The sequence below is a fragment of the Periplaneta americana genome, chromosome 16, assembly GCF_040183065.1.
Source record: "Periplaneta americana isolate PAMFEO1 chromosome 16, P.americana_PAMFEO1_priV1, whole genome shotgun sequence".
Taxonomy (NCBI): Eukaryota; Metazoa; Arthropoda; class Insecta; order Blattodea; family Blattidae; genus Periplaneta; species Periplaneta americana.
In genome coordinates this window covers 115900632-115926928 of record NC_091132.1, presented here as the reverse complement: position 1 = coordinate 115926928, position 26297 = coordinate 115900632, and the positions used below count along the sequence as shown (strand labels likewise).

Here is a 26297-nt window from a genome sequence, read left to right as displayed (position 1 = left end):
TAAATTTGGTGTTTTCAGGACTATAGTCAGCTACAGAATTTTACCGTCAGCGGCTAGCTATTTATTTGGCGTTTTTTGATGATTCTGGCAAAAGCAGACGATATTTTTAAGTTTTTTTTTTCTGTAAAGATGTTAAAATTGTTCTTATATGTACTTGCGGACAACAAAATTAGTTAATCATAAACCATTGTGCGAGTATCAAATATCAATGTTTTATGATAACTCGATTTTGTACAATCATGTCCATTTCCTGCCTCATCCATTACTGTACAAATAAGGTTTGCCACATTCGTTAAACTCTTAGTCTAATCATGTAGACATTGTTTTTGTAAATGAATTGATATTATGTTTAATCATAAACAGTAGATAATGAACTCAATTATTATTTTCATTTACGATAACTTATATTATGATTCATTCTTTCATTCATAGTGTTCTGCCAATGGGCAGGTATTTCACTGCAAACCCAGTATTCTCTCCAGCCTTTCCTACTTTCTGCCTTCCTCTTTGTCTCCTCATATGATCCATATATCTTAATGTCGTCTTATATTATATATTATTTAATTTATCATTCCGCATTGTAGTTTATGTAAAACAGACATACTCAAAACTTAAAACCAAACTCACTGTTGGCAGTCACGTCTCCAACTCAGTGTGAAATCATATTTCGAACGAACTGGTGTGATTGTGAATGTGACTGTTTCCGAAGTGTCCAGTATATTATTCTTGATCTACTTCACTCAATTTTGAAGAAAAATGCCGCGTAAAACTCCATACGTAAAGAAAAGAAAAACATAATGTATTGAAAGATTTGGTGGAAGAAGTTGCCGGTGATAGTTCGCAGGCTCTATGTAAATTATGCAAGGTGATACTGAATGTAAAATATTCAGATTTAATTGTCCATACGATTTTGCATAGAATATAGAGCCTACGAAGTGATACACACTTTATATAATTTAAGTCTACATTTTTATAAAATTCTCAAGTTCCTAAAACTGTATAGTTTGTATTTCAAACTTGGAAGTGATGTATTTAAAAAATCTGGAGTTTTTCAAATACAGTTCAGCGATTTTTTTAAGCTTGTGCAGCGGTAAATGGAATTCTGAATTGGCAACACTGATTATCAGTCATCTTAGCGTCATCTATACTATTAATAAATCTGTAGCCGAAATTTTTCTAGTAATTTTCGATTTTCCAAAAATAATTGGTCCTAACATATATAATTAACCACCCTGAAAACGAAAATCGATTTTTTTTAATTTTTGTTTGTATGTCTGTCTGTATGTTTGTTACCTTTTCACGCGATAATGGCTGAACCGATTTATATGGAAATTGGAATATAAATTAAGTTCGTTGTAACTTAGATTTTAGGCTATATGGCATTCAAAATACTTTATTTAAAAGGGGGTTATAAGGGGGCCTGAATTAAATAAATCGAAATATCTCGCTTATTATTGATTTTCATGAAAAATGTTACATAACAAAAGTTTCTTTAAAAATGATTTCCGATACGTTTTATTCTTTACAAAATTTTGATAGGACTGATATTTAATGAGATAAATGAGTTTTAAAATTAAAATAACGCCATCTAAGACGGTGCAATGAATTAAGAACAAATGACTTTGTCTATAAGGGTCCTTGGACAACAACAATCGAAACAGCGGCCTTGGACATCAACAATCGAAAGCTATTAAACATAGCCTACAGAGAATGTTTCTATGTTTGTATGAAGTAATATCAGAAGCTAAATTAACAGATTATTATTTCACCATGGAAAGTGTAGTTTCTCTAGATGGACATAATGATATAATGTTATTACAGTAACGTCTGAGTAAATCGAGGTCAGGTAAGATTAAAATAGCTTCTTATGCACAGAAAATTTGATAGGCTATTTTGTACATTCGTTTTCTGTATTTCTTAAAATAATATTTATGTACACTCATTTTTATCTCAGAGAATTAACGAACAACGAGAGTGTATTGATTTAGTATGCAGTAATAGTACGTTAGCTTAGCAATCCATTATTTTATAATTCAAATTTTAACTATGCTCAATTGAATCATGTTAAAATACATAAAATATATATGCAATAAATGCAATGCAAAAAAATAATTGGGTAGCAGATTATCTTGCGCTGTTGTAAAAGTTGTTCCCTGGATCAAACGCCCTATTTTAATTATGTAATTGCTTTATATTTATTTCAAACAGGTGCAGCGGAGCGCACGGGTACGGCTAGTTTCAAATAAATATTTGCAATTACACTTCTCGTATGACATCTGAATATTTTCTGCACTTTAAAATGGCCGATAAAGATAGAATTTCAATTACAATTTTATTACGGTTTCACTCTGTCTGAATAACTTGCAGTTTAGAAGGAATGCTGAATAAGAAATTAAAATTACCAACGCATAAAAAATGTGTGTGCTATTTACATGGTACCATTTTTGTTTTCTGTGCCGTACCTCGTAATCTAAGAGACTGAGAAACCAGGTCCAGGAAATGTATGAGCTACCTCAGCAGCACGGCCCACCAACTCGCTGCATCTCGACCTAGACCTTCTCTAATTAACTGAGTCACACACAATAAACCCCAACTTTGCCAAGACTTGAAATAGAAAACCCGGCCGGGCCAACAAACTTCTCAATGTGTTGTAACTAGGTTGTGATCAATATTCAGTTTGTTTCTATGGGACTTTGGTCCGTGATTTTATACGTGCTAGCTGTTTTGTTGGCGACCCTTCCTAAGGCAGTACGTATGTGCTACATATTACTTACTTACTTACTTACTTACTTACTTACTTACTTACTTACTTACTTACTTACTGGCTTTTAAGGAACCCGCAGCTTCATTGCCGATTTCACATAAGCCCGGCATTGGTCCCTATCCTGAGCAAGATTAATCCATTCTCTATCATCATATTCCACCTCCCTCAAATCCATATTAACATTATCTTCCCATTTACGTCTCGGCCTCCCTAAAGGTCTTTTTCCCTCCGGCCTCCCAACTAACACTCTATATGAATTTCTGGATTCGCCCATACGTGCTACATGCGCTGCCCATCTCAAACGTCTAGATTTTATGTTCCTAATTATGTCAGGTGAAGAATACAATGCGTGCAGTTCTGTGTTGTGTAACTTTCTACATTCTCCTGTAACTTCATCCCGCTTAGCCCCAAATATTTTCCTAAGCACCTTATTCTCAAACAACCTTAACCTATGTTCCTCTCTCAAAGTGAGAGTCCAAGTTTCACAACCATAAAGAACAACCGGTAATATAACTTTTTTATAAATTCCAACTTTCAGATTTTTTGACAGCAGACTGGATGATAAGAGTTTGTCAACCGAATAATAACAGGCATTTCCCATATTTATTCTGTGTTTAACTTCCTCCCGAGTATCATTTATATTTGTAACTGTTGCTCCAAGATATTTGAACTTATCCACCTCTTCAAAAGATAAATTTCCAATTTTTATATTTCCATTTCGTACAATATTCTCGTCACGAGACCTAATCATATACTTTGTCTTTTCGGGATTTACTTCCAAACCTATCTCTTTACTTCCTTCCAGTAAAATTCCCGTGTTTTCCATAATCGTTTGTGGATTTTCTCCTAACATTATTATTATTATTATTATTATTATTATTATTATTATTATTATTACTACTACTACTAGCCGTACCCGTGCGCTCCGCTGCACCCGTTAGAAATAAATATAAAGTAATTACATAATTAAAATAGGATATTTGATCCAGGGAACATTCGTGTTTGATTGAAGGATAAATCGTTTAATTTGTTACTTAATTTAAATTGTATTTAAAATATTAAAATGCGATCATTTTGATCCAGAGACCACTCATTTGGTGCAATGACAATTCCTTTAACATGTTTCTTAATTGTTATTACCAATTATTTTTGGAAAAGCGAAAATTAACAGAAAAATTTTGGCTACAGATTTATTATTATGTTTATATTATATTATATTATATTATATTATATTATATTTTATTATATTATATTATATTATATTATATTATATTATATTATATTATATTATGTAAAAGTGTGTTGATAACGGATGTACTCGAATTAGAAAGTTTTAAATTTGTTGTGGGAGCTCTTGAATGTTAGGAGGAACAGCTTTTACAACAGTGCAACATAATCTGCTTGGCTCATTACCCAATTTTTTTGCATTGCATTTATTGCATATATATATTTTATGTATTTTAACACGATTCAATTGAGCATAGTTAAAATTTGAATTATAAAATAATGGATTGCTAAGCTAACGTACTATTACTGCATACTAAATCAATATATTCTCGTTGTTCGTTAATTCTCTGAGATAAAAATGAATATGTTCATAAACATTATTTTCAGAAATACAGGAAATGAATATACAGAATAACCTATCAAGTTTTCTGTGCATAAGAAGCTATTTTAATCTTACCGTCCTCAATTCACTCACAAGTTACTGTAATAACATTATAGCATTATGTCCATCCAGAGAAACTACACTTTCCAATGATGAAATAATAATCAATTATACAAATCGGTTAATTTAGCTTCCGATATTACTTCATAAAACACAGAAACATTGTCTGTAGGCTATCTTTCATAGCTTTCGATTGTTGTGTCCAAGGCCCCTTATAGACGAAGTCATTTGTTTTTTATTTCAATACACCGCCTTAGATGGCAGTTATTTTAATTTTAAAACTCATTTATCTCATTAAATATCAGTCCTATCAAAATTTTTCAAAGAATAAAACTTATCAGAAATCATTTTTAAAGAAACTGTTGTTATGTAACATTTTTCACAAAAATCAATAATAAGCGAGATATTTCGATTTCTTTAATTCAGGCCCCCTTATAACCCCCCTTTTAAATAATGTATTTTGAATGCCATATAGCCTAAAATCTAAGTTACAACGAACTTAATTTATATTCCTATTTTCATCGAAATCCGTTTAGCCATTATCGCGTGAAAAGGTAACAAACATACATACAGACAGACAGACATACATACAAACAAAAATGTCAAAAAAGCGATTTTCGGTTTCAGGGTGGTTAATTATATATGTTAGGACCAATTACTTTTGGAAAATAGAAAATTACCAGAAAAATTTCGGCTACAGATTTATTATTAGTATAGATAAGCTAAAACTAGTAAAATCTGCAAACATTTTGTTTTATGAAAAAATTAAGAAGGCAAACGATAAAAAGGAAATGCTGATTGGGACAAAATGAAGGACGAGATGAAGGAAAGATAGGAACAAGAAAAAAGATAATGAGAAAGATACCAAGAAAGAAAATGATGGGGGAGAGGAAAATGAAGATGAAGCTGAGAATCAGCAGCAGGGGGACGATAAGCAATATTAGGAAAATAAGTAGTGAAGAGGAGAAAGATGAGGAGGACGAAGAAGAAGTAAAGATACGAATTAGGAGATGTGATAAAAAGGGGAAGGCAATCAGAAGAAAACTGAATATGGAGGTTAGTTGGGGAAAGTAACAGAAATGAGGACGAAAAGAATGAAGGGAAGGATAGGGGTTAAAGGAATTGGGACGATGGGAGGAGGATGAAGAAGAAAAAGTAAAAAAGTGACAGTGATTTGTTGTATAAAGATGGCGGGGAGATACAGAAACTGAGAGTGACAGAGAGGAAAATGGAGACAAGACGCGAAATTATATTTTCTTTCGACACACAGCCACACATTGCGAGTCTCCCTGAATGTGGAGTTGGCACGGCACAGGGCCACAGCAGAGACATTACAGGACAATCACAACACAATGGACAACAATCTAATCCTGTAGACGGAAGATAAATTTCTTCCACTGCCTACAACGGGAATCTAATCACGAACCACTTGTACCGTAGCGCGTACGCTAAATCAGAGTCACTGCGGCGGCGAACAATTAACGATATAAGCTCAAGCATAATCATTCACCTTGGATTAATAACAAATAATGTAAATTTAATCCTTCATATGTAACGTTTTTCACACATATTTACATATAGCAAGCAAAAGAAAGTCTAAAGCAGTGATGTCAAAGCAAGCGCATTTTTCTAACCTTGACGTCGTGCGCGGGCATCAAGCGCTAGATATGGAAGAAGGAATAACCAGCCTGTTGGATTAAGAAAACAGTGGTGCACAAACTTCAAACGGAAAGTGAAATTTTATGTCGTTGTTTTTAAATGGCTTCTTTCTGTTTGATATTATCTATATTGTCTGTAAACCAAAGTACTAACATCAATTTCTTAATATTGCAGTTGTGTTTTAAACGTTAATAACATAATAAAGAGTTAAGAAGGAATATTCACATAAATTCCATAGTAGTACAACTATACTGTACTAAGTGGATGAAAAGCATCATTCATAAAGAAAGTGGTATCCCCCCCCCCGAGAGAGAGAGAGAGAGAGAGAGAGAGAGAGAGAGAGAGAGAGAGATTGAGTATGACATGATAAGTTGAAATTGATATTGATGCTATCTTTAGCCTTATAAAAGTAATCAATAAATTAATCACAACAATATTATAGTACAAAGCAAAGTTACCTAGGTATATGTTTTAACTGTAACTAATATTACATAACAAAACCCTTATCACATTATGCTTTTAAGATGATATTGGTGTGCAACTTCCTATCATCAGAATATTAAATTATTTTCTCGAAACCTGCTGAAGCTATAGAGCTGATATTTTTACAACGCATGGGCACATATCTTTTTCTTATGATGTAACAGTAGTTGCTTTGTTAATTCATTTCCATACAAACGTTTTCCATGCGAATATTTTCAAAATTTGTATCTTCACTATCTTCAGTAATACGTATTTACGATATATTAGATTTACAAAAACAATGTGTCAGTACCTGAAAGGCTACTAAGTATATAGGTCTATATTTGAAAATTTCACTTTTCTATAAAAAAAAAAGTTGAGAAAATATTCCTTTTGAATAAAACAACAAACTTGTGAAAAATGAGCATTAAAATTAAAACTTATATTTTTATAATGTACTTACACTTCTCAGACAAATCTAAAAATTAACATGGATACAGTTTTAATAAGTTCTCTTCCCTTTATCTATTGAATCAGTCTGGCCATCCCTGTACATAGCTCGACCAAGCGGCATATACTACCCCTTTCGTCTATCTCTTTCCTTTCCACTGAAAAGCGCTCAGGCACTCCTGAGCTCTAAAGCGCGCGCTTGCTCCTATGGGCGTCAGTTGAAATGACTGGTCTAAAGGAAAAACTCTTCCATAATATGAAAATCACAATAGCCTTTCTATTTATAATTTTGAATGCAATTCGTAATCGCATACAATTAAAAATTACATAAATCAAGTAAATATGACGTCTAAATACGCATGTAATAAAATGAACCACAGTTAGAGGAAGAGATGATACGTCACTGCGTTTTATGGTATATAATGAATCCTTCCTTTCATAACGTGTTATCGAATAAATTCGACGGAAGTAGCGTTAGTATAAATGTTTAAGCCATTACAAGACCACGTGTGGAAGTTCTGGTGTGTTACGTGTATATTTATGTATGGTGCCGATAAAAGACAGTGCACGCAATAAAATGTTTCATCTATCATCAAAGCAACTAAGCAAAATTCTCGAATTTTATAACACTGAATATTATTATAAGCAAACTACATTCTTCCAGTGCAGCCATACTTCAAGGCAATAATATTTATTATGAATAAATATATAAGCTTCTTTATTGCTATGATAAACGGAAAACACAAGAGGAAATTTTGTTGTAACAGTGAAAAGAGAATGGCATACTGTTTTCTTAACTCGTATTTCTTCATATGTGATTATTATGCCGTTGTGTTATTGTTGCTATTCCATCATACTATAATCTCTGAATAACCCCTGTAATTGAAAGGGGTCACTAAATAAAAAAAATGTTAATTAATTAGCAAATAGAAGCTACATAATTAATAGATCTACATACACTATTCTGGATGAAGTAAAATTGAGGAGTTCAATCGAATACGGACGTAATCCATGTTTTGTCCTTTTTCCGTTCAATGCATTATTAGATTCTCTAGTGTGTATTTGGTCACCTTGCAAAGTTTCGATTTGATATCTCTTTTCTAGTGGTCTGAGGCGCAGTATAAGTGTTGAGCTGTTTTCACAGTTTAATCACAGTCTAGTATATACATACACGAAGCTCAATACGTAGTAAATATGCATCCATAGATAGTTGCTAATCACTTGAATCGCTAATATCGCCTTATCACAGACAATGCGAAATAGTACCTGCACAGTCTATTGTTGCTAGCACCCTCAACAACTCAAGCTTCGCGACTGCATATACTAGACTGTGGTTTAATATTAGTTATCAGATGGTAGTTGGAAGGTTGTGTATACTAATTTCTACGTACATACTTGGGACTTAAGGGAGAAATCAATTTATTATTGTTTTAAGGGGTTAGGTACAGCTTACAGCTTTAAAATTTTGGAAATATCCAACATTTTTTTCCTCCATTACTGTATCTAGTATGTTTAAAACACTGTCCTTCTGCTATATAAAAAAATAGTTTTACTATTTAAAACAATTATTTACATTTTGTTTTTCAAAATTCAGTTCACTGTGCAGTGATGAAGCGTTTCCCACATGACTCAAAAACTATCCAACATTCTGTGATGAAACTTTTTGTGTGTATTTATGCATATCATATTGGAAATATGGTGCAAAATCACTTCCGTATCTTTGATAGTTGTCTGATAAAAAATAAATTCATTAACAAAAATGGTCAAATAGTATTTCTTCTAACACAAAATAACAAAAATAAATATTTATTAAGGAATGTAGTTGAAAGAGTATGATATTGTAAACATGAGTTTTATCACTAGAGTAAAAGAGAGAGAAGATGAAGAAGTTAATAAATTTGTGAGTTATGAGGGAAATGCTTCATCACTGCACAGTGAACTAGCACCATTATTAATTTTGAAAAAAAAAAAAAAAAAAAAAAAACATATATTTCTTAAATCGTAAAAATATATATTTTTTTCATATAGCAGAAGGACAGTATTTTACACATACCAATTTTCATTATTGTACAAAATACAGTAATGGAGGAAACAAATGTTGAATATTTCCAAACATTTTACTGCTGTAAGCTGTACCTAACCCCTTAATGTGTCTGCTCCACAGAGTTTTCTCGGTTGTTACTGTTCATATTCTTTGGCAAGAGGACGCAGCATTTAACAGATTTAGATGTTCCAGCAGTCCACCAAACCCTGTGAAATCGAGGAAGGAAAATGATGTTAGGAGTCTGTACATATTGCTGTCAGAAGAACAGAAGACTTAGGTTACTTTGAACTAGTCTTTGCTAAGTTTCATCAATTTACTTGACTTTTGTTGTCTCTAATATATTTTTCTTAATTTCCTCATATTTTCTTTTTTTTTACACAAGAGGAATCTTTAATATTGTTCTGAAAATATGGTTGTGTTTACAAAAAAGAAAGCATTTTACTTCAATTATTTCTCACGAATTTTTAAATGTGATGAAACACAATGTTGTCCTTAAAACAGTATAAATTGTGTGTTCATATTCCTTGTGTAATCCTCTTTATTTAATCCTCAACAAGAAATCGCAGAAGGAAATTTGTTATGCCGTTTTTCCATACATAGGGTAATTGAATGGAAGAAAGGCCATTGACTGGAATAAGGACAATTGCAACGATATTTTATAACGACTATATCTTCCTTACTGTATACACTTTTATATCAATTAAAATGTTTTTCAATTAATAAAATATTGAATAACAGCGTGAATGTCCGTTGTTTACTCTGACTAAAAATGTGTTATTTATACACATATTCAAATATTTCAAAGGCCTTTTTCTCAAAACTTCAATTTCTGGGTTACGCCCGTTTTCGATTCAACTCCTCAATTACGTAATTTTCAAAGAATTTTTGCACTTCCGCTCCCCTAAAAAGGGGGGGGGCTAAGCTCATTCGCGAAGATTATGCAAACTATATTTCAAGCATCAACAACCTTCATGAAGCCCGATATTTCATAATTAAAAGTTTCCTCTACATCCTATCAACATGAACACTGGTTAATATAATCATCCTCTAGGATTCTGGATTTATTACATCATTAAATTGGAAACAAGAATCCTGATGCAATGGTTGAAGAAGACTAATATTTCATAATGCAAATTTCCTGTACATCCCTTTCAACATGAACACTACTGGTTAATGCCATTATTACTTCATTAAACTGTGTACAAAATCTTGATGCAATGATTGAAGATTAATAGTCACGCTAACATATATTGTATATACATTCTGTATTAGAACTACATAGATGAAATGAATGCTGTATTTTGTAAGAATCAGTTCTAATTTGGTCCATCTCTTAAAATATCACTGTAGTCATGTCTATAATCATCGTCATCGTAGTTATGATTGTCATCGCCATTATCTTCATCATAATGTCACAGTCATTGTCACTACTGTCATCTTCATTATCATCACTTACTGCCTTATTATCATCATTCATTCATTCATTTAGTATGTCGGTCTGGGTAGCGTAGTCGGTATAGCGCTGGCCTTCTCTGCTCGAGGTTGCGGGCTCGATCCTGACCCAGGTCGATGGCATTTAAGTGTGTTTAAATGCGACAGACTCATGTCAGTAGATTTACTGGTATGTAAAAGAACTCCTGCGGCACACCGGCGACGCTAATATAAACCTCTGCAGTTGCGAACGTCGTTAAATAAACCATAATTTAAATTTTATTTTTCATTTAGTGTTCTGCCCAACGGCAGGTCTTTCACTGCAAACACAGCTTTCTCCAATCTATCCTATTTTATGCCTTCCTTTTCGTTTCCTCATATGATCCATATATCTTAATGTCGTCAATGATCTGATATTTATTGTTCTACCCCGAACTCCTTTCCCGTTCACCATTCCTTCCAGTGCATCTTTCAGTAGGCAGTTTCTTCTCAGCCAGTGACTCAACCAAATCCTTTTCCTCTTCCTGATCAGTTTCAGCATCATTCTTTCTTCACCAACTCTCTTCAATACAGCTTCATTTCTTATTCTATCTGTCCACTTCACATGTTTATCGTCATCATTGTGAGTAATTTTAAATTTTAACGACGCTATATCAAACGCGAGATTATTTAGCGTCGGTAGATAATGGTGACTGCACGACTGTATTCGGTGGGTTGAGACAGGATTTATTTTCCATTCGCCTTATGGTTGGGAAAAATCTAGTGAAAATTTTAATAAAAAAAAGTTAGTTAGCAAAAGCGCTACTCGAACCCAGGCTACGGGTCGAATTTACTACCTCTCAGCAACACCGGTGGCCGTGACAGAGTTTTCGTCGTTGTCACCATGCTACCCTGTCTTTTAACACCGTTGTTATAATCGTCCTCATCATCATCGTTATAACTTTATTCAATAAGTATGAGGACGCCATTACAAACACTAACGACTTCACATCACCAATACGTAGCGAAGATATCACTTGTAATACCGTTTAACAAAGTACTATTTGTTCATTAACTAAATCATAAAATTTCCATTACAACATAAATTAATATTATTATGGCTTTTGAACGGTTCACATTCTTCTATCTCACTATAAGCAAATACCTTACTATAATAATACCGGACAGCTGTATACTAGTAGCATTGGCGTGAGTGCGAAATATCGCGGACCTGACATCTAGCGGAGCGGGATGGAATTACGTCCACATATACAAATATTAACATAGCGGGATTCGGACTATTGTTTAAAACGTGAGTTACTAATGTGGAATTATATATGAAACACTTAAGAAATGTTGAATAGTATTTAATGAAAAATTATTACTTTATATCAGAGCTGCATATTATGAGAATATTGCATACTTCATATTCCTTTCCGTAATTATTAACTGTTACATATTTTTTCTTTGCTTTAGTGAGACAAAATCAGTTCTGACATTAGGAATGAATTTACAATATTGCTTTATATACCCATTGCTGACAACTGCAAAAATAAAAATGGTAATATTCTGATGCTTGTAATAATTAGTAAAGGCATGTAGACAGCAATAAAACTTAATTTGCTAAAACCTTAAAATTTCCAATATATTTTAACTTCTATTCATTTATTAGGCCTAAATAAAAAAGCTAATTTGTATTGTTCTATCAACACAGAGACAAAGGCATTAGGGCTAATAGCGAATTTTGTTGACTCACGTTTTACGAACTGTCGGAAATCGAAAGTACGATTTGGAGCAATTTGTAATGCTGCAATTGTCACAATTATAAACAGCACAAATACACTCTGACATTTTAACACAGCACTAATTAATAAAACTATTAACTAGGCCAGTAACAATATACATTGCAGTTGATTACAGCTTGTTTCGCGAGTATCTCCACACCGGCAGGTAGGTAGCAGCACCAGCGTCGTTCGCACGCAAAACTGCTAGCTGTCAGGTATTATTATAGTAAGGTATTTGCTGTAAGTTGCACAATCTCCCGATAGGATTCATCGTAATCCAAGTAACAGTAGTGGCAACATCTGAATGACGAAAAGAGCTAGTCTGAGTGAGAACGGTAGAGCATTTTCCCTGTATCAAAAATACAACACAAATGGATTATAAATAGTATTTTACTGTGACGTATTTTCCCCTCGATATTCGTGCTAAAATGGAAGTACATATTAGACCACAGTCTAATATATATACAGTCGCGAAGCTTGGGATGATTTTTTGCATTTCTCGCGGTAGTTGCTAGCCGCTTGGACCGCTGTACAATAGATCCCAGCATTGCCAAATATAGCAGTCATTGCCTCTTAGCTTTCACTCGTTAGTGTCTTTTCAGACATTTGTCGACGTGTTGTTTTATACCGTTGTGCGCTTCAATATGTCTAATTTATTCCGGCCATGATTAATGAGTGTTGGAGATGATCCGCAGCCAGGCCTCCTGATACACCTGAAGATCCAGGACCATCACGACAAGAACAACAAATAACACCGTCGAAGAAAACAGAGTATCTTATTTGCAGAGGAGCGTAGCTAAGAAAACAAAGTGTTAAAATTGTGTCTAACGTTAGAAATTCTATCCATAAAGTAATCGAAAGTTCAGGCAGTTTAATAAGTATAAATCTTAATCACTTAACATCGGACGCAACCGGCGGAGTTGGATATATGGGCATAGAAATTAAGAATTACGGTTCACCAACTAAAGAGAAAATAAACAAATTAAAACAGAATTCGGTAAGATAGACGATTTTATACGTGATTTACTTCGCCGAACAGTATGTGAACAGTACGCGAAAGAGATATCGCCAACAGCAACACCGTCCTTAGCAACCTAAATAATGACATTATTCACAGCAGTGCTTAAAAGTTTTCTAACTTACAGCAGTGAATTAAATGTTTTTAAATCACTCTCTACATGACAAACAACATATTAGCAATAGTAAAATGAATGTATATGAACTTCTTCGCCAACACATTACAAAGAAAAGCCCTACAATTTAAAATTAAATTTACATACCAGTAATGAATAAAATATTGTATAGCACACTAGAGTAAACAGATTTTATGCGTTCGTAGAAATTATCACCCAAGGCGAAGTAGATAAAATCTAACTTTACTCTTTTGTACTATACATTCTTTAACTATTCAATGATCACAGTTTCAGAAAATTTTACCAGCGCAACATTCTTAATTAAGTACAAAATTCTGGAACTTCAATAACATGAGAATTTAACACTTATTATAGAAGTCTACATTTTTTTGTTTATTTAGGCAAAACATGTTAGTGGAAATATAAATATAAAGTGTTTTTAAAATAAGTTTGTTCATTTTTATACCAATTTTGTTTTAGTAATTATAAATTAAGGTATATTTACAAAGATAATATAGTCTTTCTGAAAATCGCGGTTTCACGGAACACAGTTTGAAAAACGTTCGCAAATCACAATGACTTCAAGAATTGGCAACTCGGCTAAGGGTTTATCCCTTGCGCGTGCCTGCAGTTAACTGGTGAAGGGGATGAGGGAAGGTCGTCATGTTTTCGTGCGAAGTATAACAAGCTTAACCCGATCACGAAGGGCGGCGTTTCAACCATATAAATTAGTTGGAATGCATAAACAGTAACATATGTTTCTCTAAAATGTAGTGTAATTCCATTAATAAAATTTAAAACAATGATTATGACGCACTTCAGACATAATTCATTTGCGAGTTAAGGTGTAATATTATTTTTGCTGTGAAAATAACGTTGTTCGTAAGTGTAATACCTGCCTTTATTTCGATTAAATATTGCGAAATTCTTGTACATTCATTTATGCAGGATTCAATAATTTTCAGTTGCACCGCACGGATATTTAGATATGTTGAAATTATAGGTTATGTTTACTGTACCAGTTGCTCCTTTCTGTCTAATTTTAGTGATCTCCAATGCCCTTCCATTCATTTGGAATTATAGGCTATGGTTACTATATTTAACTTATGGGGTATATTCCTAAATTCGCAATTACACATTATAATGAAGCATAATGTCACGTATGATACCCCGCACATTCAATTTGTCTGTATTTTAATACTACAATTGAGTAATGAATTATTGTATTTATCTATTACATAAGAGACGAAGTAACATAATCGTACGTACATTAATTTCATAGGAGTGGTTTGGTAAATTTTTTGTCCACAATTAAAGAAGAGAGATGTGCCAAATTAAAATCACAATATAAATTATTTTTTATTAAACGTTAAAATAGCTTCCATTCTAACCTCAAAATGTTGATGCGAACAGATTATGTTAACATGTAAAATTCTCTTCACATTAAAATAACACAGTTTTGTAATTATTTCTGCAACATATTATGCAACAAGAAGTAAACGGAACTTATGGACACATTACACTAAATAAAACTTAGCAATGATACGCAGTAAAGTTATAATATATTTCACTGAGCTCCATACACTGAAATAGAAAACTCGAACATACATTACGGCCTGATCTAGATCGAAAAGGCATTGACTGTGCCGTATTTCGCATTTTTGTGAAAAGTTGTTTAAACTGTGATATGTTCGTTATCGGTTGTAATAAATGTAAATGGCTAAAATACAATAATTTGAATAATAATATGGGACAAGGAGACGTTTGTAGCACTATAAATGGTAAGAAAAATAGGTTAGAATTATCCTTCTTCCGAAAGATCGAGGAAGGTGAGTTTATGAAATATATATACTTTATGAAAATAATATATAAACCTTATACATTTCATATTTTAATAGTGGAAGGACGGTACTAATTTTTTCTAAAGAATACGGTATCGAAAGTACAATACATTTTATCGTCTGCTAGGGAAAGGTTCTGTGATGAGGCGATAGTAGCGATCCTGGAGGTTAGCAACTACCTATGGATGCATATTTATTAGTATTGATCTTCGCGACTGTATATACTAGACTGTGACTAGACTGTGACCGTAGCTACCATAGCGTTCACATCGTGTTTGTAAGTGTGGTCCTTCATTTGCTAAGTTATCCGAGAGATTTTAGAAGTGTTACGAGGTGGAGTTCTTGTGCTTTTCATTTGCCATTTTTATCATCATACATGATATCATCGTATCGTGGTACAAACAACAATTATGCCAGTGAACGTCAATGCCATAAGAATCCCTATCATATTCACTTCCATCATCGTCTACGTTACAGTACACGAAGTGTATAGTCATTATCATCATCATTGTTATTATCACTATCATCATCGTACACATTGCTATCCATATCACTGTTACCATCGCATATATATTATAGGGTATTTCATAAGTCAGTTCAAACATTAAACCGCTATAAATATTATAATCTTTGAAATAGGGAAAAAACAAAAACGTCACAGTGTTGGGCAAACAACGGGGTTTACAAAACATTGGGAAGATGTCCGCCGTTCTCTTGTTTAACGTACAGCATTCTGTCTGCGACACCATGCACAGCATTTTGCAGATAATGTCTTGGAATATTGGCAATTATTTGCGGGATGGCACCTTTCAGTTGCAGTGGGGTTGCTGGATGTGTCAGGAAAACTCGTTCTTTAAGGTAACCCCACAACCAAAAGTCGGCCGGATTGAAATCTGGAGATCGCGGAGGCCACATTATTGGAAAGTGCATACTGATGACTTTGGTCGGAAAATGAACTTCAATTACGCGTGTTAACTCCACCATTATTTTTAGTAGATTATTTTACGACGCTTTATCAACATCTTACGTTATTTAGCGTCTGAATGAGATTAAGGTGATAATGCACTGATATGAGTCCGGGGTCCAGCACCGAAAACTACCCAGCATTTGCTCATATTCGGTTGAGGGAAGACCCCGGAAAAACCTCAACCAGGTAACTTGCCCCGACCGGCAATCGAACCCGGCCCACCTGGTTTCCCGGCCAGACGCGCTAACCGTTACTCCACAGGTGTAGACAATAATAGTATAAGACAATTATAGTAAACGGGGAGCGCTACTATAGCATGTTACAGAACTTCGTCACCCCTAGACTGAGGAATCACGATATGGAAAACGTAATGTTCATGCAAGATGGCGCTCCACACCACATCTTTATCCCTGCAAAACAATTAATTACGCAGATGTTTAGTGATCGTGTCATCAGAAGGCACTTTCCAACAATGTGGCCTCCGCGATCTCCAGATTTTAATCCGGCCGACTTTTGGTTATGGGGTTACCTTAAAGAACGAGTTTCCCTGACACATCCAACAACCCTACTACAACTGAAAGATGCCATCTCGCAAGAAATTGCCAATATTCCAAGACATTATCTGCAAAATGCTGTGCATGGTGTCGCAGACAAAATGCTTGCTCTACGTTGAACAACAGAACGGCGGACATTTCCCAATGTTTTGTAGATCTAAACCCCGTTGTTTGCCCAACACTGTGATGGTTTTGTTTTTTCCCTATATCAAATATTATAATATTTATAGCGGTTTAATGTTTGAACTGACTTTTGAAATACCCTATACATCAACATCGCAAAATCGCCCTCCTCGCTACTATTACAGTCAATTATTTAATGACACTGTATCCAGTACTAAAGCATTTAGCGTCGGTGGAATTAGTCATATCGAGATGGTATTTCGCGATATGAGGTCGACAATTCACCATGGAATTTAAGGCCATTCGCCTTACAGTTAGGAAAAACATCGGAGAAAACCGAAACAAAATAATTATCCCCAGCAGAAATGAAACCTAGGCCTGGGCGCAGCTGCAGTCCAGCAGGCAATCGCGCTACCGAATGAGATATGTTGATGGCTAATTGCGGTTGGGCTGAACACTGAAACAATAATCGACTTCTATTGACCAAGCTGTCGTGCAATTGTAATGAGAGAAGTAGGCTACTTACCTCGCCACTGCTTCGCTGTAAACAAAGCCTGCAGAAGCGCGTCGAACCACCTCGAAACAAAGGTCGGACCCGTCCATACTGCAAGCAACAAAAGAACTTGTTAACATCGCAATGGAGAAGATCGTGTATATAATAAATAGTTACTTTCTGCAACGCTGAAACCAGCTATTCATCCCAATAGGCACACGCTTCTATCCATCCGATCAACCAATCCATCCCCTTATACAAGGTAGAAATATCTATTTTCTACCGCACATAAAAAGGAAAATATTGAAGTCAAATATCAAACAGTAATATTAATTCATTCCTTATGCTGGGTCCACACTATAACAAAACACGTTATACAACAAACTTTATACACAACGTGTTTCTTTAACTTGCTATCTATCTATATATATAATTTGAACTGGTAATGGAAATTACGGGAAAATCGCTGAACGGATTTTAATGAGTGACCCCTCATTTTCATGCCTGGCATCCAAAGTTTTTCGGAAAAGTAGTAGTTTTCAGTGAAATGTCAATTTTCCTACATAATTTTCCTATTTTCCAATATCCATCTGTTGTCAGTTGAGAGAACTAATTTTATCGAACATGGCCGACTTGATTGAATTTCAGAACAAAACACACACTACAATAAACAATATGCTATTACACGAAGGCCATGACCTGCAGAATTGCCGACATATTTAGAGCTCAATTCAATTTGTTATTAAAAACTGATTCTGCGGTGTATAATTTTCTGAGTACAGCTGTGTATTGGATATTCAAATCTACGAAACTTGAGGTGGTTTGATGACATTATTATGATGCGTCTATTCTTCACTAATTGTACATAATATTGATGCTATATTGATGACATGAAAGTGAAACGTTTTGAGGTTATGGAAGTAAATGTAGAGAATATCTTAATTTAGATCTTCATTTCTATAATTTACTGAGTGACTGCTATATGTAACTACAAAACTTAAGATAATAATATTGTTATTAGAAATCAAATATTTTTATACTTATTAAACCAGTGGGGTTGGGTCTTTTTCATATATTTAATGGCGGTGTAGTGTAGATATTGATATGAGTCATTGTCCAAATCTAATATTTCAGGTAAGCTTCCTGTAAAGCAGATTTGAATAATTTCAAGGGAAAAATTGTTTCGGGGCCGGGTATCGATCCCGGGACCTCTGGTTGAACGTACAACGTTCTGTCAACTGAGCTACCCGGAAACTCCACCCGTCACCGTCTCAACAATGACAAAAATGTGTCATTGTCTTCAGTATTGGCTCGAGAGAGCGCAAAAATTACAGTTCCTAAGGAAAGACCAAAAAGTATTACTTACTGATAAAATAAGAGACTCTAGATCATTTCAGCAAGATCTCTTAGTAGGATAAAATGATTTTACGCTCTACATTTCAAGTTCTACATGCAGCAGCTATACGAAAATGCTATTGTTCGAAAGCTTAGCAAACCTGACATTTTTTTAACTTTTGCCTACAATTCAAAGTGACCTGAAATAGATACTGCTATCGTCCTGACATTGATACTTGCGTTTTCGCGTTGAAACTCAAAAACTGAAGTTGGATAGGTTCAAGAAAAAGTACTTGGCCTAAAAAATCCATTCAGAGGGAGTATGTTTCATTATTATGGAAGCAAATAACTATCAAAAAGACAAGTATTCTTCATTGAAAATAAACCTGAAAAATGCTTATTTGAACGTCTAACGAACTTAGTTTGCAGCAGCATTTGCTGCACAAGCCACTAGTATTTATATAATTTGAACTGGTAATGGAAATTACAGGATAACGGCTGAACGGATTTTAATAAATGACCCCTCATTTTGAAGCTTGAAACCCAAAGTATTTAAGAAAAATAGTAACTTTCAGTGAAGCATTAGTTTTCCTACATAATTTTCCTATTTTCCAAAATCCATCTTTCGTGAGTTTTGAGAACTAATTGCATTTAGGTATAAAACAAAACACACACTACAATAAACAATAGGATATTACACGAAGGCCATGACCTGCAGGATTGCTGACATATTTAGAGCTCAAATTCAATTGATTATTAAAAACTTTAAGACTTACTAAAATAATTTACAGGTCTGATTCTGCGGTGTGTAAATTTTCTGAGTACAGCTGTGTATTGGATATTAAAATCTACAAAACTTGAGGTGGTTTGATGACATTTACCATTACAAATGAAATATTGTTATAGTTAATGCCGTGATGTGACTATTTTTCATTAATTATACATATTAATGCTATATTGATGATATGAAAGTGAAACGTTTTGGGGTTATATAAGTAGATGTAGAGAATATCTTAAATTAGATCTTCGTTTCTATAATTTACTGAGTGGCGGCTATATAGTGTATATATATAACTACAAAACTTACGTAAGATAATAATATTTTTATTAAAAATTAAATATTTTTATAGTTATTAATCAAGTGGGGTTGGGTCTTTTTCATATATTTAATGGCGGTGTGGTGTAGATATTTATATGCATTATTTGCTCGAGAGAGTGCAAAAATTACAGTTCCTAAGGAAAGAACAAACGGTATTACTTACTGATAAAATAAGAAGCCTACAAAATTATGTAGTCTCCCGATCATTTCAGCAAGATCTCTTAGCAGGATAAAATGATTTTACCCTCTACATTTCAAGCTCTACATGCAGCAGCTATACCAAGATGCTATGTCTATTGTTCGAAAGCATAGCAAACCTGACATTTTTTTTAACTTTCACCTACAATCCACAATGACCTGAAATAGCTATTGCTTTACTTCCACATGAAAAACCCACTGATCGTCCTGATATCGTTACTTGCTTTTTCGCGTTGAAACTCAAAAACTGAAGGTGGATAGGTTCAAGAAAAAGTATTTGGCATAAAAAAAAACATTCAGAGGGAGTACGTTTCATTATTACGGAAGCAAATAACTTTCAAAATGTCTGGTATTCTTCATTGAAAATAAATCTGAAAAATTTTTATTTGAATATCTAATGAACTTAGTTTGCAGCATTTGCTGCTGTTATATTTGTGTTGGTATCAAAATAATATTTTTGTACCAAATTATATAACTCGATAAATTAAATGTCATGTTTGAAAATGGCGTCGAGTGCAGATGATGATGTAGTTCTTGCTGCTGCTGCTTGTGTGATTCTGGCAGGAAGTAGAAGGCCTTGTAAACGAAAATGTTGGGTGCGACCATCATTGGAAGCTAGAAAACAACACAGTGGAATAACCTTTAGGCAGATCTTAAGAAAGATGATGGTCATTCCTTGGCAGGGGGAACTTCGATGTGATGGAAGTTTCAAAAACTTTGTTTTTTATTTCTGTCTTTGTACAGGGTTTTTTCCGACCTCTGATAACGAATTTGAATGACATCATGTGCGTCAGGACTCACACGACAGCTGAACTGTGGCGCGAGGTGACAGACCAGTAGTGAGTGATCTCATAGTCAGAGTGCACGGCGACTCACAGCAGAAATTCCCAAGAAAATCGAGCCTTTTTGGAGGGGGTACATTACGACCCTTTTCAATGCCAAGTACAGTTAAGTGAAAATAAAAGAAGCCTGCAATAAACGCGGTTTCATTATTTCTAAGAAAGGCATCTTCTATGTACTTAATAAGATTGGTAAAGCTCGAATGGAATTAATTTGTATCATCTCGTGGGGTGCGGCGACTTATGACTGGGGGTGGATTTGCTTGCTTTTCCACTCTGTAATTAATCCCATCCGAGCTTTGCCAGTCTTATTAGGTACACACAAGTTGCCTTTCTTGGAAATAACGAAACCACGTTTTTTGCAGGCTCCTATGATTTTCAAGTAACTGTACTTGGCATCGGAAAGGGTTGTTATTTACCCCTCCCAAAAAGGTTCGATTTTCTTGGGCATTGCTACTGTGATACACCGTGCACTCTGATTATGAAATCACTCACTACTGGTCTGTCACCTCTCGCCGCAATTCAGCTGTCATGTCGTGTGATTTCTGATGCACATGATATCATTCAAATTCGTTATCAGAGATCGGAAACAACTATGTAGTCCATATCAGTCGGATCCCATAACGACAGTTATTCTCTGAACAGCTCAAATAAGTCACAAGTTGCAGTCTTGTTCCACTCCATTATGCCAAGTTGATTTCAAACACAGTTGAATAGGTCTAATCATGCCAAGCGCACAGAGAAAGCGTACAAGATACTACGCAATAATGCAAAACACATGACGTGATGATTCCAGAAAGACTGAGCTCGTACCGTTTTATGCAGCGGGTGTCTTTTATAACAAGTTACATGATGCGCAAACATGTTATATAACGATGTTTTATAAATCTTTTGATCTTTACCTACACCAAATGGATAACATATAACTTGCTACATAACAAAAAAACTCATGTTATATAACATTTTCTTCGCGTTGTTACAACAATTTATATAACTTTGTTATATAACGTGTTTTGTTATATAGTGTGGACCCAGCTTTATGGTATGCCATTTAATCTTCCAGTTCAGATTCCACCTCAAGGACGTGTTCCTAGCCGCGAGACCATAAAATTGTGGATTACATCATTTCGGAATACGGCTTCAGCACCAAAACAGAAACCATTTTCACTTGCAAAAACGTATGGACCAATAATCCCGAACTGTGCGATACACCAGACAGTAACGCGTTCACTATGAAGCGATCGCATGTTGATCTCTTTAGGATTTTCCTCTGCCCAGTACCGGAAGTTGTTTATTTACACTTCCGGACAAATGAAAATGTGCTTCGTCTGACATTAACAGAACAGTATTGTTGGACAGGATTTCAAGAAACTGTTTAACAAATCTCAGGCGATTTCCCATATCACAATCTTTAAGTTCGTGGACCATTGCCATGGATGGAAGTTAAGATCCTGTTGCAAAATTTTCCTAAGGCTGCGATTACTTAAAATTAATTTTGCAAAGTTGCTGCATGCTTTATAGCCGAACGTTGTGGACTCTTACGAATGCTTGACGCACAGTTGCAATGTTTTGTGAAGATCGCACTGATCTTGGTCGCTCTGGTGGTTTCTGTTTTAGTGCTGAAGCCATATTCCGAAATGACGCAATCCATAATTTCATGGTCTTGTGGCTAAGAACACGTTCTTGACGTCGAATCTCAAAATGTGTGCGGAACTGAACTTAGGGATAAAACGGCATACCCATTGGTATGCACAAGAGCACATGAACACCTTGTTTCCACTAATGCACGACTAGTTTTATTATTTAATACCGTATTGACGTAGGTAGTGGGAATGCTTAATATCAGAATCGAATATTTTAAACTTCCTGCATCTTGCATAAACTTCTTATGTAAACTTGGCAACATCCGTTCACGTAGGCCTACAAGCCATGCTCTTTTTAAGAAGGTTACAGGAATTACACGCATGCGCGGGAGAAAATTCTCTTTCGCTGGCCGCTTATGACTCGTCAAGAGCACAAAGCGGTAAGTGAACAGTGAATCTATCCTACAGATGTTAGGAGCATCGATGCCTATCGTTCACGTGCTATATCTCGAGGAGGAAATTTAATAGTCTGTAGTCAGCATCTGACTGTCGGAACGTTTACTTTATGTGGATGTGTGTACAGTGCTGCTACGAGAGTGTAGTTTGTGAATTACTATACTTCAGTGTTGGCACAATAGCATAGTTTGGCTTTCAAACACGTGCTGGCTGAATGTGATGGTGGTATGAATTTAAATATCTGTATGGTGGTGTATATTATTTAAGAATAGTATTTACTGGCATGTATTTATAGTAGTCTATCTATGCGAATGGGATTACAGTACTGGTATAGACTATAGTGTATCAGAGTGTTGTGAATCAAAATATATTACTGAGCACACGCTTTTGTAAATAATGGCATTATGGTATGTATTAATTTTTAACAAACGTAAACAATGAACTCTGATCAATTAATTTTGAACAGTAAAGAACTGGGTAAACTGGCTTACCAGGAAAAATTTGAAATAAAAAGACTGGGTTCCATTATTATTATTATTATTATTATTATTATTATTATTATTATTATTATTATTATTATTATTATTATTATTATTATATGTTGTTTTGAATTTATATACGGTTTTTTCCGTAGTGAAATATTGGAGCCATGACATTTCATATTAGGCTAAACGTACGATTTCAAACTCTCTTCGATTTTTGAACACAAAATTGTGAAAACACAGAATATTTTATCACGACCTGCCACTGAGCATACCATAAGGAATAATTTTATACTACTGTTTGATATTTGACTTCAATATTTTCCATTTTATGTGCAGTTGTAAATGGGGAGATACTGTATTTCTGCCTCGCCTTGTACATCCAATCATAAACCAACTATCTTTCCACCCATACAATAATTCGTCCACTTATCTATCCATCACTGAATTCATGCAATAGAACATCTAATTATTAATGCACATGTTCTCCCATTCATCCATTCGTATATACAGGGTGTAACTAAAACATATGTCAAACCTTAGAGAAATTATTTCTTACATGTAGAGGATTAAAATGTATTACATAAACATAAGTACGGAAACGCTTTATTTCCTCGTTACAGCTCTTAGCTCATCTTCTACACAGATACAAAGCGTTCTTGAAGAAAAACTTGTCTGTTCTGTTAGAAAATGGCCCATTACCGATACGACGAAACATGTTATTCATGCATGATGGAGCTACTGTTCATTCAGTGTCTGTGTTCGTCAGTTTCTCAATCGAAAATCCTGTGGCTGCTGGATAGGTAGAGATGAACAATTCATTAGCCTCCATGCAACCCTGATCTACTTCATTTGACTTTTATTTGTGGGGACATTTAAAATAGCTTGTCTATGCAACCCTGATCTAATTCATTTGACTTTTATTTTTGGGGACATTTAAAATCGCTTGTCTATGCATCCCTGATCTAATTCATTTGGCTTTTATTTTTGGGGAAATTTAAAATCGCTTGTCTATGCAACCCTAATCTAATTCATTTGACTTTTCATTTTTGGGGACATTTAAAATCGCTTGTCTATGCAACCCTGAACTAATTCATTTGACTTTTATTTGTGGAGAATTTAAAATCGCTTGTCTATTTGTAGGGAATTTAAAATCGCTTGTCTATGCAACCCTGATCTAATTCATTTGACTTTTCATTTTTGGGGACATTTAAAATCGCTTGTCTATGCAACCCTGATCTAATTCATTTGACTTTTATTTATGGAGAATTTAAAATCGCTTGTCTATTTGTGGGGAATTTAAAATCGCTTGTCTATGCAACCCTGATCTAATTCATTCGACTTTTATTTCTGGTGAATTTAAAATCGCTTGTCTATGCAACCCTGATCTAGTTCATTTGACTTTTATTTGTGGGGAATTTAAAATCGCTTGTCTATGCAACACCAATCAAAGAAGTAGGAATCTTCGTGACCACATTGCGGAAGGCTGCGAGACAATCCGAAATTCTCAGATTCACGAGCGCATTCGGAAGTCAAAGTGACGCCGCACAGTGTGCAATTTCAAGCAGCCAGCCGGCCAAAAGTCATTTTTCACAATCCTGTATTTCATACTAAATTCTTATGTAGACGTGTTTATAACACTCCACAAGATAATATCCAAGTGTAGACAGATGCTTGGTTATGCGATTTGTCACTTGGAACGTAACTAGTATCTATACAACAGGAGGGGTAACATTAGTAGCAAAAGAACTAGAAAGATATTGAACAGACTTCGTGGGAGTACAGAGAGTTAGGTTAGATGGGAATGGCATATCACGTATAGGAGATTACTTGTATTATGGTGAAGGAAACAATATTCACCAATTAGGAACAGGATTCTTTGTTCATAAAAGAATAAAATCAGCAGTTAAAAAGATCGAATTTATCAGTGACAGGTTATCATATTTAGTTTAGTACTTAAAGGTAGATGGTGCGATATCGAAGTTATAAATGCTCACGTCCCTACAGAAGAGAAAGACGACCATATAAAAGATAGCTTCTATAAGAAATTGGAACATACTTTTGATCAGTTATCGAGATATCACATGAAAATTATTTCTGATTTACAGTTGACCTCTAACCAATATAAAGAATTAAGAGAAATGCAAAATCTTGTAACAGTTAATTTATATCCACCTTATAATTTAGTGCGAAATATTAAAAAAAAGATAGGTTCAGGCAGGAAAGGGGACTACCTTGTTGACATGACAAAACAAAGCAGTCGCAATAACAACGATGGAAATACCGCAAGAAGATTTTTCAGGGATGTTTCCACTTCCGCATATATTACGGGAATAGATAGAAATCTAATAAGTCGTTTACATAGCCTATATAATATTAGAAATCTTTTCTTGCGAGTTTCCAATATTGGTAAACTGGCATTTGGCATGTATGCAAGGGAGACAAAGGACTTATATTTATGCTTGCACAAATAGTGCTATATACCTACAAGCATTCACAAACTCTTGGCTCATGGCCAGGTCACAGGAGTGATTTTGTTTTTGCAACATGTGATAGATGTTATTGGATGTAAATGTAATTATTATAAACGGAGAACACAATCACGATAATGCAAGAACTGTATTAAGTTTTCTAGTAATAATAATAATAATAATAATAATAATAATAATAATAATAATAATAATAATATCTAATAATTAGTGTATCAATCTTTGCGTCTGTAACAGTTGTGCAGCATGATTATTCGTTTTATTGTATTTTCTGTGACGTTATCTCTGTCCTAATATTGTTATTAATCTACTGCTATATCAATAATATTTTGTAAAACGTTTCTACATTGTCGCAGTATATAGGCGGAACACTATGTATGGACCTATCATATTATATATGTGGTAAATCAAATATTCAATAATTATTAATTAGCAATAATAACTGTATATCGACGTTTTTCAT

At 34.4% G+C, this 26297-nt stretch overlaps 1 protein-coding gene across 4 annotated transcripts in view; it reads right to left on the bottom strand.

Moving 5' to 3' along the window:
• Positions 1 to 26297, bottom strand: part of LOC138691133 (peripheral plasma membrane protein CASK-like) — an 854250-nt gene that overhangs the window by 546474 nt on the left and 281479 nt on the right. For all 4 annotated transcript variants that reach the window (XM_069812867.1, XM_069812868.1, XM_069812869.1 and 1 more), the window contains exon 4: positions 17387 to 17464. In XM_069812867.1, the coding sequence (XP_069668968.1) occupies positions 17387 to 17464 (78 nt within the window). The remainder of the gene's footprint in view (positions 1 to 17386; positions 17465 to 26297) is intronic.